This window comes from Ovis aries, chromosome 19 (genome assembly GCF_016772045.2).
Source record: "Ovis aries strain OAR_USU_Benz2616 breed Rambouillet chromosome 19, ARS-UI_Ramb_v3.0, whole genome shotgun sequence".
In the NCBI taxonomy this organism is placed as follows: domain Eukaryota; kingdom Metazoa; phylum Chordata; class Mammalia; order Artiodactyla; family Bovidae; genus Ovis; species Ovis aries.
The window spans coordinates 51,353,082-51,367,671 of NC_056072.1; the positions used below are offsets into that span (position 1 = coordinate 51,353,082).

At 58.3% G+C, this 14,590-nt stretch overlaps 3 protein-coding genes across 7 annotated transcripts in view; all 3 read left to right on the forward strand.

The window, feature by feature from the left end:
- COL7A1 (collagen type VII alpha 1 chain) overlaps window positions 1-534 on the forward strand; it is a 30,728-nt gene extending 30,194 nt beyond the window's left edge. Inside the window, exon 118 of the mRNA XM_042236267.1 lies at window positions 201-534. Within this exon, the coding sequence (XP_042092201.1) occupies window positions 201-217 (17 nt within the window). The 3' untranslated portion in view covers window positions 218-534. The remainder of the gene's footprint in view (window positions 1-200) is intronic.
- Window positions 535-598: 64 nt separating this feature from the next.
- On the forward strand, window positions 599-2,817 carry UCN2 (urocortin 2). The gene has a single exon (XM_027957966.3). It carries the CDS (start codon window positions 1,507-1,509, stop codon window positions 1,843-1,845), a length of 339 nt encoding a protein of 112 aa, XP_027813767.2. The 5' UTR covers window positions 599-1,506; the 3' UTR covers window positions 1,846-2,817.
- An 82-nt stretch (window positions 2,818-2,899) lies between these two features.
- The window catches only part of PFKFB4 (6-phosphofructo-2-kinase/fructose-2,6-biphosphatase 4), a 40,146-nt gene continuing 28,455 nt past the window's right edge, over window positions 2,900-14,590 (forward strand). For 2 of the 5 annotated variants that reach the window (XM_060402556.1, XM_004018485.6), the window contains exons 1-3: window positions 7,031-7,151; window positions 12,555-12,671; window positions 12,826-12,922. In XM_060402556.1, the coding sequence (XP_060258539.1) occupies window positions 7,055-7,151; window positions 12,555-12,671; window positions 12,826-12,922 (311 nt within the window). In that variant the 5' untranslated portion in view covers window positions 7,031-7,054. Of the gene's footprint in view, window positions 2,950-3,273; window positions 3,402-7,030; window positions 7,152-12,554; window positions 12,672-12,825; window positions 12,923-14,590 lie in introns of those variants that run through there. The other 3 variants (XM_060402557.1, XM_027957675.3, XM_027957674.3) reach the window with 3 other exon arrangements.

The following is a 14,590-nucleotide window of genomic DNA, read 5'->3' on the forward strand; positions in this document are numbered from 1 at the left end:
CCAAAGAGCTGATAGAGAAACCTGGCTCTGGGAGGAGTCCCCAGTAAGGTACCCCTCGGTGCTCCCTCCCTTAAAGACCTGAGTAAGGACCCCCTTCTGTGGGCAGAGCCCCCACACCCACTGTGCCCCCGGCTCCCCCATCCTCTGTGGCCCTTGTGTTGGGTACGGTTAGACAGCTGAACCCTGCCTGCCCCACCCAGGTGCTGCCCAGAGCTGAGGTCCAGTCCAGCATCCCCTGGAGGAGTCGGTGTCTCAGCTGGACCCTGCCGTCCCTCCCCCTTGGTGCTAGAGGCCTGTCTGCACGTGAGCGTGCATGAGCGTGTCCGTTACTTCAGTGACTTGTTCCACGGGTCTCACCTTCCCCCCAGTGGACAGACCCCAATTGTGGCTGCTGCCTCCCCGGCTGATGACTCAGTGTTGGGGAGGCTTTGGGCAGTGAGCGGAAGGGACTGAATCCAACCCGCCCCTTGCCCCACGCTAGTGATGACATGGTGCTGATTCTGGGGGGTCATTAAAGCTGCTGTTTTAAAAGGCCTCTGTCATGACTGTTTGCGGGGGGTGTGGGTGTCAGGGGGGCAGGTTTTCCCTGGGAGGGCTGTGCTATCCCAAGTGGGTACAGAGTCCCTCTGTCCAGCCTGTCACTGTCCTGTAACCCTCAGTCCCCAACTTGTCCCTAGAAAGAAGACAGGGTAGGGGCTAAGGGTTTGCCTTCACTGCCCCCCAGGAGAGGATGAATCATGGGTGGGGGGCGGCCTCAAGCCAGATAAATGGGCCCTGAAGCGGGTGGAGGAGCAGACCAGTGCAAGGGAGCACTGCCTGGCACAGCTCACCCCAGAGGAGGCTGCTACTGGTGAGCCTGGGGTCGGGGGATGGATAGGACTGTTGGGGTAGAGTGGATCTGGGGTTTGGGTCAGTAGAGGTCTCGAGTCTGAGACGCCCTGGGACTTCTGATTGCTTCCTTGCCTCAAGGGCCCGCATTCCTGCCTGCCTTTCTGTGCCCTGGATCTGCGACATGCTTTCTCGCGCAAACCTCAGGCTCCCCTTGGGTCCCTCTGTGTCTCTCTTTGCATCCTTATTTCCATCACACTGTCTCTTTTTCTCCCTCTGTTTTGCTCCATCCCCCTCTGATACATCTCCATCTCTTTCTCCCTCTCCCTGCCCTTTCTTGTTCTTATTCTTCCCCCCGCACCCCTCTCTCTCTCTCAAATACATCCATATCCAGATATACCTGTGGCTTTCTGTCTCTGGGTCACTCCATCTCTTTGTCCATCTCTGTCTCATTCTCTTTCTCACTCTTTCCGTCCTGCCGACCCCTTCTCTGCCTGGTTCCGTCTCAGTTTTCTGTGTTGCTCTGGCTCTCTCCTTGTCCCTTCACCTCTGCTTCTGTCCCTCTGACCCTGGCCTGGCTGCTCTCTCTCTGCTTTCCCCATCTGTCTCTATCCATCGGCCACAGCCAACCAGAGCCCCTGCCTTGAACCTGTTTTCTCCTTACAGCCTGACTACACGATGACCAGGTGGGCTCTGCTCACGCTGATGGTCCTGACATTGGGCAGGACCCTGCTTGTCCCAGCAACCCCCACCCCAGGCTTCCAGCTCCTCCCTCAGAACTTTCCCCAGGCCACTGCCTGCCCCGTGACCTCGGAGAGCCCCTCAGCCAGCACCATGGCACCCTCCACTGCTTCGGGCCGCGCCAGCCCTGACCCCCACCTTGGCGCCCGCATCGCCCTCTCTCTGGACGTCCCCCTTGGCCTCCTGCAGATCTTACTGGAGCAGGCCCGGGCCAGGGCTGTGAGGGAGCAGGCTGCTGCAAATGCCCGCATCCTGGCCCAGGTCGGCCGCCGCTGAGCCTGAGGGAGGCGGTCACAGGGATGGAGCCACCCTGCATGGGGGAGATCGGCAGGGCCGCGGCGCATCTGGATCCCGCCACATGGAGTCAGTCATATCAAAGTGCCTCACAGAGTCACAGTGTGGGCGGACAGCACGCACGTTGCCACGCCAGGTTGCCAATGGACTCTAGCCACTCCTAGTAGGAGCCCCCCGGGACTTACGGTATATGTCTGGAGAGCTTGGACACTACCATGGATGATCCCTGCCACATGGAGTCTGGTCATGTCTGGGTCCCACAGTCAAGAGCCTCCGGACACCATCATACAGGGGCTCCATAATGCCACTTACAGGAACCTCAACACAGGACACCATGGCTGCATTGGAGAGAACCGCCCATCTAAGGCCAGACCTAGAGGTCTGCCCTGCCCCCACGTGTCACCAGACAGGTGCTGGCGGAGGTTCCCAGGCAGCACCCACTCCAAACGGATGGGGGCATCTCCAGGAATAGACGGACGCTCATACGTGGGAAGTCTGTGGCTGTGGCAGCCTTGCCTTGTGTGTGTGTGTTGGGGGGGGTGTGGTTTATACGCATGGGTGGCCGAGTCTCCGTGTATCTGACAGCTGTTTGTGTGTGTGAACAAGGTGTGGGCCTGTGAGGGGGCTGTGGAGAATGGGAGCCTGTCCCCCAAATCTGCATGAAGCATGCTCAGCACACACCCAGGTGCTGTCTTACCCACACCTCTGCGTACCCAGGCTCTGCCCTTGCACACACATGGCTCAGGGGAGAAGGGAGCGCAGGCTGAGGGGGCTCTGGCCCCTCCTTCATTGAACAGTCCTGAGCCTCAGTTTTCCAAGCCTCGGTTTTCTCTTTTCTCCTCCGTAAAGCCGAGTGATGCCGCCACGCTTCTTGTGAGCACTGAGTGATGTAATAACGTACATGAAGGTTCCCGCCTGCAAAAAAAAACCCTCAATAAACATAGCGACTGGAGAGTGAGCTAGACAAGAATCACACAGTCATGTGCCCCCAGGCAGTGACACACAGGAGGGCGGAGTCAGAGCTGCTCCTCTAACCCCCTTCCCCCGCCCGGATTTCACTGACCGGTCCTGTGTGGAAGGCTGCAGGTTTGACCTAATCTCCCAACCCAATCTCCATGGCGGGTTTGGAGATGAGACCAAGCCTTCTGGAGTGTGTGGCCAGGCTTGCCAGCAGACGGGGCAGGAACTGTGGGTAGTGTAGACGACTCGGGCTGGAGACGAGGGCAGACACTGGGTCCTAGCTGGAGAGAAAGTTAGCACTGTCGGAAGTGTGGCCGCTGGGGTTTGGGGGCTGGGGGCGGGGTTGGGGGGCCACTGACCAAGATCTCATAGTTGTCCCCAGCCCTGGGGGGCGGGTCCAAGGCGGGGCGGAGAGGCGGAGCCATGGGGGGGCGGTGCTCTCCGGAGCCTGGAGGGCGGGGCCACCCCAATCCCGGCCGCAGGGGGCGGCGGCCCGGGCCAGTTCGGGAGCAGGATGAACAGAGGTATGGAAGGAGGCAGCTCCCCGACGGAACCCGGGTCAGGGAGCAGCAGACGGGGTAGGCGCCGGGCAGGGTGGAGAGGGTGGGCGGACTGGGAAAAGACATGGGCGAAGTGGAGGTGGTGTTAGACGGGGGTGTGAGAGCTTTGGGGGTCTCTCTGGGATTAGGGGTGCTCTGAGGGGGCATCGGTCTGTCAGTGGCAGGGAGGGGGTGGGCACTGGCGCCTCACCGGGGAGAGGGAGCTGGGCCAAGGGGGGAACTATAAATAGCTGCTTCCTCCAGCCCAGGGGGAGGGACAACCCTCTGGAGCTGCCCCAGGGCCTCCAGCTCTGCCCTTTGCTGGCCTCCAAGGGGTCATACTTGTCCAGGTCCCCCCTCAGGGGTCATACCAGCTTGGGAAAGTTCAGAGGCTCATTTGGGAAGCTCTTCATACGATGTGATTTTAGCCCTTAAACCACCATTTCTAGGGCAACTACTATGTGCCTTGTGTGGGTCCTGAGCTGCTCTAAGCGCCTACTGTGTGCTCTGTCCCTATCGCGAACCTCTCTGAGCACCTCGGACTGTGTGTCCCGGCTGGTCCTGAGGCACTCTGAGCACCTACCATGTGCCCTGTGCCAGGCGGGAATCAGCAAGTGCAGACCAGGGCTGCTTGGTCACATGGCTCTCCACTCGCGAGTTGGAACCTCACACCCTGTGTGAGCTTGGCTCCCAGGGAGACACGAGATGATCCTTGGCTAGAAATGGCCAGAGCCACTGGGACTCCTGGGAACTCCCCAACCTCCCAGTGGCCGCAGAGAGGAGAGGAGGAGGGAATAAAGGGGGAGGGAGGCAGAGGAGAACAGCAGGCCTCACTGCCACCGGCCTGGGCACAGGGCTCGGTAGTGTGTGTGCACGCATGACTATGTGCGCACCATACGTTTGCGGACTGGTGTGTGGGTCCGTGTGGGATGCACTGAGGTCCCTGGGCCTTTCTGCTGCAAAGGGTGGCATGGTGGTTGGGCCAGGACTGCCCAGCGGATATGGGGACTGGGAAGAGTTTGAGGACTTCCTGCAGCTTGGAGGGTGGGACACTGGGAGGAGGTCCAGTGGTCAGTGCACAGGGCACCACAGGAGCCCTCCGGCACAAGCCAGGCAGGGTCACGGGCGGAACGGGGGCGGGGGGGGGGGTGCGGAGGCTGAGCAGGCTGTGTTCATACACAACATCCCAGCACACCTCCCACCCCTGGGCCAGGAGAGCTGGCTCACTCTTGAATGGCCCCAAGGAGGGCAAGCCACAGGGGCCAGTTATTCTATTGGACACCTGCTGATGCTGAAGGAGCGGAAAGCCAGGAGAGCATTTCAGCGCAGGGAACGTGCAAGAGCGCAGGCATGGAGGTCGGGTGTGTGGGTGTAGTGCGGTTCGCGAGGGCTGGCAGTTGAGCTGAGTCCATCCTGCACGGCGGGCAGGCAACTCTGTGACTCTGGGCCCTTCTCCCGTCCTCAGCTTCCTGTCTGAGAGGTGGAGCCACAGCAGGGGAGATGGGGAATATCCTCAGAGCAGATGCTGACCCTGGCCGTGGGGAGGGGCTCCAGGCTCCTTCTGCTGTTGACATGTGGCCTCGCCCTGGGTATGGGGACTTGGGAGGGAGTGTCTGAGTCAACCCAGAGTCGGACTGTTTGGGGAAGAGTGGGAGGTACAGAGTCACTGCTTCCCTGGCAAGCTGAACTCAGACTTCTGGACATGGAGTTGGCTTCCCAGACCTGGTTCTGGCCTCCTGCCCGACTCTGGCTGTCCCCGATCCCCAGGCTTTGACTAACACTCCCAAGAGGGCTAGGGAGGAGAATGGCAGGTCTGAGAAGGTACGGGATGTCTGTGGACGTTAGAGGAGGTAGACTCTGCAATGAGTGCTGGGGGCTGGATAGGGTGGGGGTGTGTGGTGACAAGGTCTCTGAGGCTAGCATGGCCCCAGAATGGCCTTGGTAGTGGCCAGGAGACAAACAGGAGGGCTGTGTCAGGAACAGCATGAGTGGCTTTGGAGAAGGAGGAAGTGGGTGGGAGGTCACCAGGGGCATGCCACTCATCGGGACCTGCCCGTGGGTGTGCCGGCTGCTGGGCATGAGCGGGGAGGGAGGTGGCCGGTGGACACTGAAGAGGGAGGCTGAAAAAGAGTGGAAGTGGTTGAGTAGGTCTGAGGCAGGGACTTCCCTGGGGAGGCAGCTTGAGCTGCTTCCAGGGAAGGTCTGTGTGGGCTTCTAGCACGTGGACCTCCTTAACCTTCCCTTCCTGGGACATGAGTGAGACATCTGCATCAGTCATCTGAAAGGTCCTTGCCAGGCTTTGAAGGGCTGGGCTGGGACTTGGAGGACTGACTCAAGGCAGGAGTGTGGCAAGTTGGGCAGAGGAAGCCACGCTGCCCCTGTGGCGCACTGGGTGGAGCCTTTGCTCCATGCCCCAGCCCCTGAGTCCCAGCCGGGCACAGGTTCGGTAGAGAGGCCTTGGGGATGCAGTGGTCCTGCCAGGGGATGTGGTGGAGGACATCGCTAGAGGGCAGTGTGACCCAGACTGGAGCTGTGTCAGCTAAGGCCTTGGCAGAAAGTGTACAAAGCTTAAGAGGCTGGGCTGAGGAGACAGGAGTTAGGACTGGAGAGAAGGAGCCAGGTGTGTTCCTGAACCACGGGTCTCTCCTCTGCCTCTTGCCTCCACTGCATATTTAGAGAGAGGAGGGAGATAAATAACATAATAAATGACAGCATTACTGGACTTCAGAACGGATTTCTCAGACATGGACACATTTAATCCATACCAGAATCTTGTCCTCGATGACAGTACATATTCTGTTTTCCTGATGAAGAGGCAGAGGCTCATTAAAGAACAAGTGTGTAAACTTAATGATGTAAAATTTAGTTGGTAAAAATGAAGTCCTGGAAGGAAAAGGAAGATACTGTCAGAGTTGGATGAGTCCCCTGGGAGCTTGGTCCTACTCACCTGCTCCAGGTGGGCTGGGGTTTAACCCGAGCTCCCCAGCAGCTAGGGCAAAGAGGGAAACGGTCAGTTTTGAGATTTGTTCTGTGTCCCTGTCCATGAGATAAATGGGCTTTTTCAGCGTGGTTGAGCAGGTTGTTCCTGTGTGCAGTGGAGAGTCCCGGGACTCGGAGGGTCGGGATGCAAGGCCAGCGGGAGAGTTGACAACCGTGCCAGTGGGCCGGTGACCAGTCACGCAGGTGCCTCCAGGTTGTTCCTGACCAAGTTCTGGGGGTCACGCAGACCTGCCCCAACCCATGCAAACCCCTTCTTCTGAGGGTCCTGAGGTCGCGCAGAACGGGAACCGCGTGTCCTGGGGGCACGCTGGGGAGCCCAGGGCCAGGCTGTGGGTGAGGCGTATGCAGATCAGCGTCGGGTGTGCTGGGCTCGGGCATCCAGGGCGGGGCCTGTACCATCCGAGCCCGGAACCTGTGGGGAGCTGGGCATGCGCGTCCTCCATCCTGGCACGTAGGGCGGGCCCGCTTGGTCCCAAACGGGCTCTCGGGCGAGCTGGGCATGCGTGGTCGGACGCCAGGCCCTCCTCGGTTGGGGTGGAGCCTACTCGACCTGGGGCGGAGCCTGCGGGGAATGGGACCAGCGTCTACGCGGCTCTGGGAGGGGCGGGGCTGAGGGGCGGGGCCTCGAGTGGCCCGAGGTGGCCAGGCTGCTGGGTTGGCAGCAGCGCAGTCGGACTCATCCAAGCCCCAGGATGGCGTCCCCGCGGGAACTGACCCAGAACCCCCTGAAGAAGATCTGGATGCCGTACAGCAATGGACGGCCCGCTCTGCACGCCTGCCAGCGCGGTGGTGAGGCGGGGTCCGCGGGGAAGCGGGGAAGGCAGTGCACGGGGATGGGTATTGATCTCATATGCACAGATGCGAACCGGAGACAGGTGAGGCTGGTGGCCGGGAAGCAGGAACAGGTGTGAGGCCTCGGACAGGTGTAGCAGAGCAGGAGGCGGGTACAGGTGTGTGGCGTCTCGGCTCAGCGGGACTGCGTCTGGCCGCCATCACCTAGGGAAGGGCTCTGGACCCTTGGCACACCACTCTGTCCCCACCGTCTCAGGCCGGGGAGGGAAGGACTTGGAGCCTCGGTCTTGCTCTCTGCGCTGGCCAGAGAGCGTGGGCCAAATGGTCAGACTGGGATCTGCCGCTGTGTTGGCCCTCGGAGAATCGCTCGGTCTCTCTGAGCCTAGAACTTTCAAAGACGCCAGGGTGGGAGGAAAGCCCATCTCTGGGCCTAAAAACGAGTTTTTGGAGCAATTTCAGGAAAGTGCAGATGTGTTCAGGAGAGAGACAGTGAGACCACTTTGTTATATGGGCCTGTCTTTGTGTCTGTGGGTGTGCAAGCGTCCAGGTGGGATTGTGGGTGAGTGGTAAAACTGGAGCGTGGAAACATCTAGAAGATATGCTGGAAAATCATAGAATTGTTAAGGGGCTCACGTTCCCTCCCTAGGGTCCTAGGTGTTTATTCCATTTCATTGATTGCCTGCTTGTCCTTAAATGAGTCTGCAACTTCTTTCTTTATTACCAGGAAAAACAAAGATTTATTTTAGGAGTTGCTCAAACATTGTAATGAATTTGCAACTTGGCAGGGTCCTCAGAGAACATCTAGTCCAGGTCCTGATACATATTGGGAAATGGAGGTTGGGAGATGGTGTTACATGCTGGGCTATCCTTACCTCCTGACCTCTGCTTTGGAAAGACAGAAGAGAGAGTGCTTGGTGCTTGTTTTGCTTTCAGGCTGGCCTGGGGGCCTTGGCCTTGGCCAGGATGTGACACCACCTGGAGGAGGAGTGTATATATCTCTTAGTACGTTATTGGTCCTGGTAGGGGTGGCCATGGCTGGGGCTTTGATCAGACATTCTGGGGGGTCCTGGCTCTGATTTTGATGTCGGTCCTGATGGGGTGCTGAAACTGTGATCCTGCCTTTTGCTCTGGGGCCGTGGCTTTCCAGTCAACATTCAGTCCTAAGGGACCATGGCTTCACCCTAGCCAACCCTCCTTCCAGACTTTTCTGGTGGTGTGGAGGGCCAAGGCCCCTTTCTCTTGTGCTTCGAGTCAGTCTGTGTTGCCCTGAGTTGGTGGGTGCCCTCTGCTGTTTCATAAAGGGAAAGGAGTGAGAAGGTGGACTTTGGAGGCAAGAGCACTCAGACTGTGTCGTGGCTCAGCTGGGTGACCTTGGGCACAGAGCTGACCCTGCAGGGCTCAGCTTCCTTATCTCTGGGACTGAGACAGTCAACAGCCTTGCCCTGTGAGCCTCTTGATAAGTGCTTGATAAGTGATAGCAGTTACTTTAGTATCTTGTCACCACCCTTCTTTCTTTGCTTCTCCATTCCTCACCCTCAGGGAATGAAGCATCAGTGAACAGCTCCGTGCCAACCACCTTTCAGGTGGCAAAGGAGCTGAGGCCCCGTGGGAGGGAACTTGCCAGGTCTCATGGCCCCTGGGGCAGGCCTGTATTTCTCCAGCTCTGGGTGTGCAACTAAAATGTGGCTCTGGCCTGAGCACAGGGGCTCGCGACCTGGCACTGCCTCAGGGTGTTGCAGTGTGTGGGACTGTGAGCTGACTCGGCACAGGAGGCCTTCCTGGAGGAGGCGGTGGCACCCAAGAGGCCAAAGATGAGACCTGCAGATGGTTATGGGGGTTTGGGCCCCAGGCTACGGTCCCAGGGTTCATAGCAAGGAGGGAGTAAGCGGTGAATGAGCATGGAGACGGCATCTTAGGTTTCATGCAGCATTTTACCCTCTGCTTGGTGGGCTCCTAACTAGGTTGGTGGACCACAAGGACAGGTGGGAACCTGAGGTTGGGGTCGGTGGAAGCTGACTCCATCACAGGGCTTTGTAGAGAAGAGGATGTGCTGTGCAGTGGGTTGTCCCTGGGGTCTAGTCCAGCTCCTCAGGGCACCGGAGGCTGGTTGGCAGGGGGATGTCCCTGCCTCTGCCCACTCTCCGCTAGCAATTCTGCCTCCTTTTCATAAATCCAAAGCTACATGGAAGGCCTAAAAGCTGTTACCTTTCTGCTCACTGACCTGGAGGAGCTCTGGGGGCAGATGGGGTAGGAGATGGAGACGGGCTTCGGGGAACACGACAAAAAGGGCAGTATTTGATAGCTTTTCTTAGCCAAAAGTGTGCAAGACTTCCTGGGTAAGGGCACAACTGATGTGTGCCCGGACAGAAGGCCAGATGACTTTTGGTTCCCTCCGAACAGGACCTTGATGCCAGTTTCCTTGGTTTTAAAGAACTCTCCCCTCCCTAGCCTGGCTCAAGGCAGTGGAAGCAGATACAGGTCAGGACTCAGTTCTAGAACCCCCTCCAGGGACTTGAGGCTGCCCCCTGCAGACACCACCAGGGGTTAGTCACTGTTGAGCACCACGCTTGTCTCAGCTTCCTGGCTCCTTGGGCTGGCTGGTGGCCTTAAGTACGTTTACAGATAATTTATAGGAACTTGCGAGAAAAGCTGACTTGCATATTTTCAGATTTCCTTCCGCACATGCCCTGCTCAACGTCGAGGTCCTGAGGGCCTGGAGCTGAGCTCCAGCAGCAAGCACCTGCTATCCTGGCCGCCTGCCCTCGGTTCAAATGTGTCCCCTCCGTGGAGGCCTCAGTTTGCACTTTCTCCACTGCTCGGACGTCCCTGGCACTGCTCGGACGTCCCTGGCGCTCTGCTGTTGCAAGCAGAGCTCTTGTGAACACACTTGTACTCTGCTTTTTCTTTTTGAGTGTTTACTTGGGATCTTATCTTGAGGAACAGAGGTGATGGGTAGCTTATGGTTCTGCTGTTGTGCCCAGCCCTGACCTGCTGTCCTGCCTGCCCACCATGGCTGTGTAGGTGGCCAGGGGACATGGGGAGGAACGCTGTCGCCAAATTATGTGAGGAGGCCAGGGACGTCCCTGGGGAGATGGAATCTGTGAAGAGGGGATGCGGAACCCCAGCCCTGAGGTCATGGGAGAGCCCCTCACGGAGCCATGGGAAGGGGTAGGCCAGATGACTTTCGGCCCCCTCCGAATGGGGCCGTAATGCCAGTTTGCTTTGTTTTATTTAAAGCACTCTCCCTTCCCCAGCCCAGCCCAAGGCAGTGGGAGCAGGTGCCGGTCAGCACTCAGTTCTGGAACCCCCTCCAGGGACTTGAGGCTGCCCCCATGGAGACACCACCAAATGGTAGTCACTGGCCAGCACCACGCTTGTCTCAGCCTCCTGGCTCCTTGGTCATCAGAGGGACCAGGGTGGGTGCAGGTTCCCCCTTACCCGCAGTGAGTAGCTGACGGTATTGCCCTCCAGTTGCTTGGGAGTCAGCCGGGTAGGAATTGTGCAAACAGCCCAGGCTCCAGCAGCACTGGGCTGGCCCTCAGGATGCAGGGCCTTGCCTAACTTGTTTTTCTCTCGCCTTAGCCAATGCTGAGGCTTTTCTGCAAGTTTCCTCACTCTTGCTCACCGTCAGCAGGGTCCCCTCCCCCTCACTCCTGGGACTCAGTTTGGGTCCCATTGGCCCAAAGGTATTGCATAGGAGCAGCTAAGTGCTTCCTGCTGGCAAGCAGGGCTCTTTACTTCTCTTCAGGGCCTGTCTGGAGACAAACAGATGCCTTCTCACCCCCAGTCCCAAGGGTAGTCTTGAGGTCCATGTTGTTCCCTAGCCAGGCAGGCTGCCAAGGCCGGGCACAGGACACGGTTTCCTGGAAGTGTTCCGGCTCTTACCTGGGGAGAATGCTAGACCTTGCTGAGGGATTATCATCCCGTTTTACAGATGACGATACTGAGGCTCGGGCTTTCCAAGTGCTGCTAGTGTTAAAGAACTCACCTGCCAATGCAGGAGACATCAGAGACACGGGTTCGATCCCTGGATCGGGAAGATCCCCTGGAGGAGGGCATGGCAACCCACTCCAGTATTCTTGCCCGGAGAATCCCATGGACAGAGGAGCCTGGCGGGCTACAGTCCATGGGGTCGCAAAGAGTCTGACACAACTGAGCGACTAAGCACGCACGCACGCACGCACACACACACACACACACTCAGAGGCTCAGAGTTGACAGTAAGTGTTAGAGTTAGGAACTCAGGCCTGCCTGACTCTGACCACCAGGCAGGGCTACCAGTGGGGGCTCTGCACTCTGGCTCCAGCGGGGGAGACAAGTTGAAGGGTGGGGCCCAGCACTTGCAGAGCGTGTGGGCAAAGGAGGGGCAGTGACAGGTCTCCACATCTGTCCATGTGTCTGTCTGCTGTGGTTTCACCTGGCCCAGGCCCTGAGGACGATGAAAGGGAGGCTTCCGGAGGCAAGACCATGCTGAAGACTGAGCTGGGTCGTGCGAGGTTGGCACTTCTGCCGCCTTGGTGTCCATCGTAGTGGCCAGGGCTTGGGGGGCTGGGTCCAGACTCTTCCCTGCCTCCAGCCTCAGCACCTTCTTTCTGCCCCACTGGCCTCGTGCGTGGCACGTGGAATGGTGGTGGGTGGCTCTCGGCCAGACCACCCTTGTGGGTATTGGCCTGTGTCTCTGGTCTCAGCCTCTTGTGGCCCTCACCCTGGTGGATTTTGAGGTGCCTCCCTCTCCCTCCCTGCCCACAGGTTTTGAGCACCCAACTCTGCCAGACCTTGGGATCCCAGATGACTCAGACACTGCAAGGCTGCCTCCCCGCCGAGTGACGGGTTGTAGCGAGCAGACTGGGTTGGGTTGAGGGAGAGAGCGCACCGGGTGGGCATGCAGGTGCCTTGAAGGAAGCACTCACTGCAAAAGCAGCTCCTGGGCTTTGCAGATGAGAAAGCCACCGCCCCCCACCCCCACCCCACCCCGGGATGCGGAAGCAGTGATGCTGTGCCAGCAGGAATGCTGAATGACTCTTGGGGTGGGGGTGCGGGTTCCTGGATGACAGACGGGTATCAGCTCTGTCCTGCCTGCTAGGGGAATTCCCCCGTGGTGTTTCGCCAGGCCTGTGGCAGCTCCAGCTTTGTATCTGGTGGTGCAGGGCAGGGTAAGGTCTGGTGAGATCCCATAGCATCTGAAAGGCCCGGGGAATGGTGCATGCCAGCCTTGGTTAGAGACCCCAGCACCCACCCCAGAGTCTGGGGGTCCTCGGGAAGCTCTCTGCTGCCAGGAGCCTGGAAAGACACATCAGAGGCCAGTCCTGTGCCCTGAGGCAGAGGAACCCTGGGCAGAGAGGCAGGGGTGCCCTGGGAGGGGTCCAGGCCTCATGGGACACCGTGTTCCTTGCCTTTCAGTTTGCATGACCAACTGTCCAACGCTCATTGTCATGGTGGGGCTGCCTGCCAGGGGCAAGACCTACATCTCCAAGAAGCTGACTCGCTACCTGAACTGGATTGGCGTGCCCACTCGGGGTGAGACTTGGCCTCGGCTTCCCAAGCGGGGCTTGGGGTCTCTGTCGGGGAGGAGCAAGAAGGCTGGACTGCAGCGGGGCCAAAGGGGTGGGTCAAGGTTGGGTGTTCAGAAGGGATGCTGTTGTGTGACAACGGAGCCTCTCCTTTCCCCCAGAGTTCAACGTGGGCCAGTATCGCCGGGACATGGTCAAGACCTACAAATCTTTTGAGTTTTTCCTTCCAGACAACGAAGAGGGCCTGAAAATCAGGAAGTGAGTGTGTGTCTATGCGTGTTTATGGAGAAGGCCCTGGAGCCCAGTTGCTAATGATGACCAGGCTGTTCCCTGAGCCCGGGCCTTGCCCTTCCCCGTGGGCTGTGACGGAGCTTGTTTCTTGGCATCTCAGGCTGTGGTGGGGGTGGAGATATGATGGGCTTGGGAACAGAAGGAAAGGATATGTGACCCCTGGTGCCTGCCCTGCCATCTCTGGGAGGGAGCTTCAGGGAGGTAGTAGGGTCTTAGCCAGGGCAAGTCTGCATAGAGGCTATACTCAGGGTGGGCTCTGGCAGGGAGGGGAGCTCAAAGTGAAGCAGAGATTCCAGCCTCAAAGGTGGGGCAGAGTGGGCCTGGCATCACTTCCTGACACCTTCTTTTACAGATAGAAAGTTCAGACCCAGGACCTTTCCTCCCTAGCCCCAGGGTAAGCCCCTGCTGATACAGGGAGGATGTTTCCTACATGTTCCTTGGTGTGTGACAGGAGGCCTCAGCTTTCCCTTGCAGTTGTCTCGATGTTGCTGGGTGACAGGATGCAACGTTGTGTATGATACCCACTCCCCTCCTCCATTCAGCCATGGACTGAGTGCTTTCTGCAGATTAACTGAGCACCAGCTGTGGTCTGAGTTGCTGTGCTGTGCCCTTCTCGGCAGGTGTCAGCTGAGGGGTCAGGAAGCGTCCTGCTCTTTCTCTGGGCCCAGCTACTGTGGGAGGGCTTTGAGCAGAGGGCCCAGCTCTAGTGGGTCACTGGAATGCTAGGCCAGAAGCCACCCCCTGTTGCTGCGGTTTGCCTGCTCCCTCTCTGGCCACCAGGGGGCAGGAGTTACCCTTCATGGGGCTTGGCCAATCAGGTTCTCTGCTCTTGGGTCAATGGACCTGGCAGTTGCTGCACCAAGAAGGGAAGGGGAGCCTGACACTCAGGCCTCTGGGGCCAAATTGGGAGTAAGACTCGAGGGTGGGGCCTCTGGTGATAATGACAAAAAGGAGGGGACTGATACTTGAACCTATGGTGTGCTGGGTGTGTGATGCCCATTGCCCGCCGCCCCCCCCTCCCACCACCCATTTTACAGATGAGGAAATCGAGGCTCAGGGGGTCTCATACAAAATACCAAGTAACTTCACAGAGCCCAGAATTAGGTCTGAGCCCCTGTTTCACTATCAACTGTCCTGTCCATCATTCCCAATTCACATTACCCAATTCGTAGATCAAAGGTTGCATCAAGTGCAAATTCTATACCCATCTCAAGCTGTGGGCACTCATTAGCTGCTTTGATCTTCCCTATAGTGGGTTGTGGTGCCTCCCTCCCCTAGATCCTGAAGCTGAGGTCAGAAGCAGTGGTATTGTCTGGGATCACTCAGGGTTTGATTTAAAGCCAGGCCTGTCTGAATCCAAAGTGTTTATGGGGGAGAATAAGGAAGCTAGTGCATTCCCAGAGCTTGTTGGGCATTCTGCTCAGACTGCCTATTGAAAGTAGGAATTGGGATTAATTCTCATGGCGAAACCCAGACTCAGAAGAGGTTAGGGAATTAGTCCGAGATCGCCCAGTGGGAACAGAGGTCCTAGCAGTAGAAGCTGGGGGCAGGTTTGCGTGTGCGTCTCTGTAGGCACACCCTCTGGCTCTTCCTAGGAACTCTCCCTTGTGTTTCCAAAGCCTGGGTCTGGCCCCT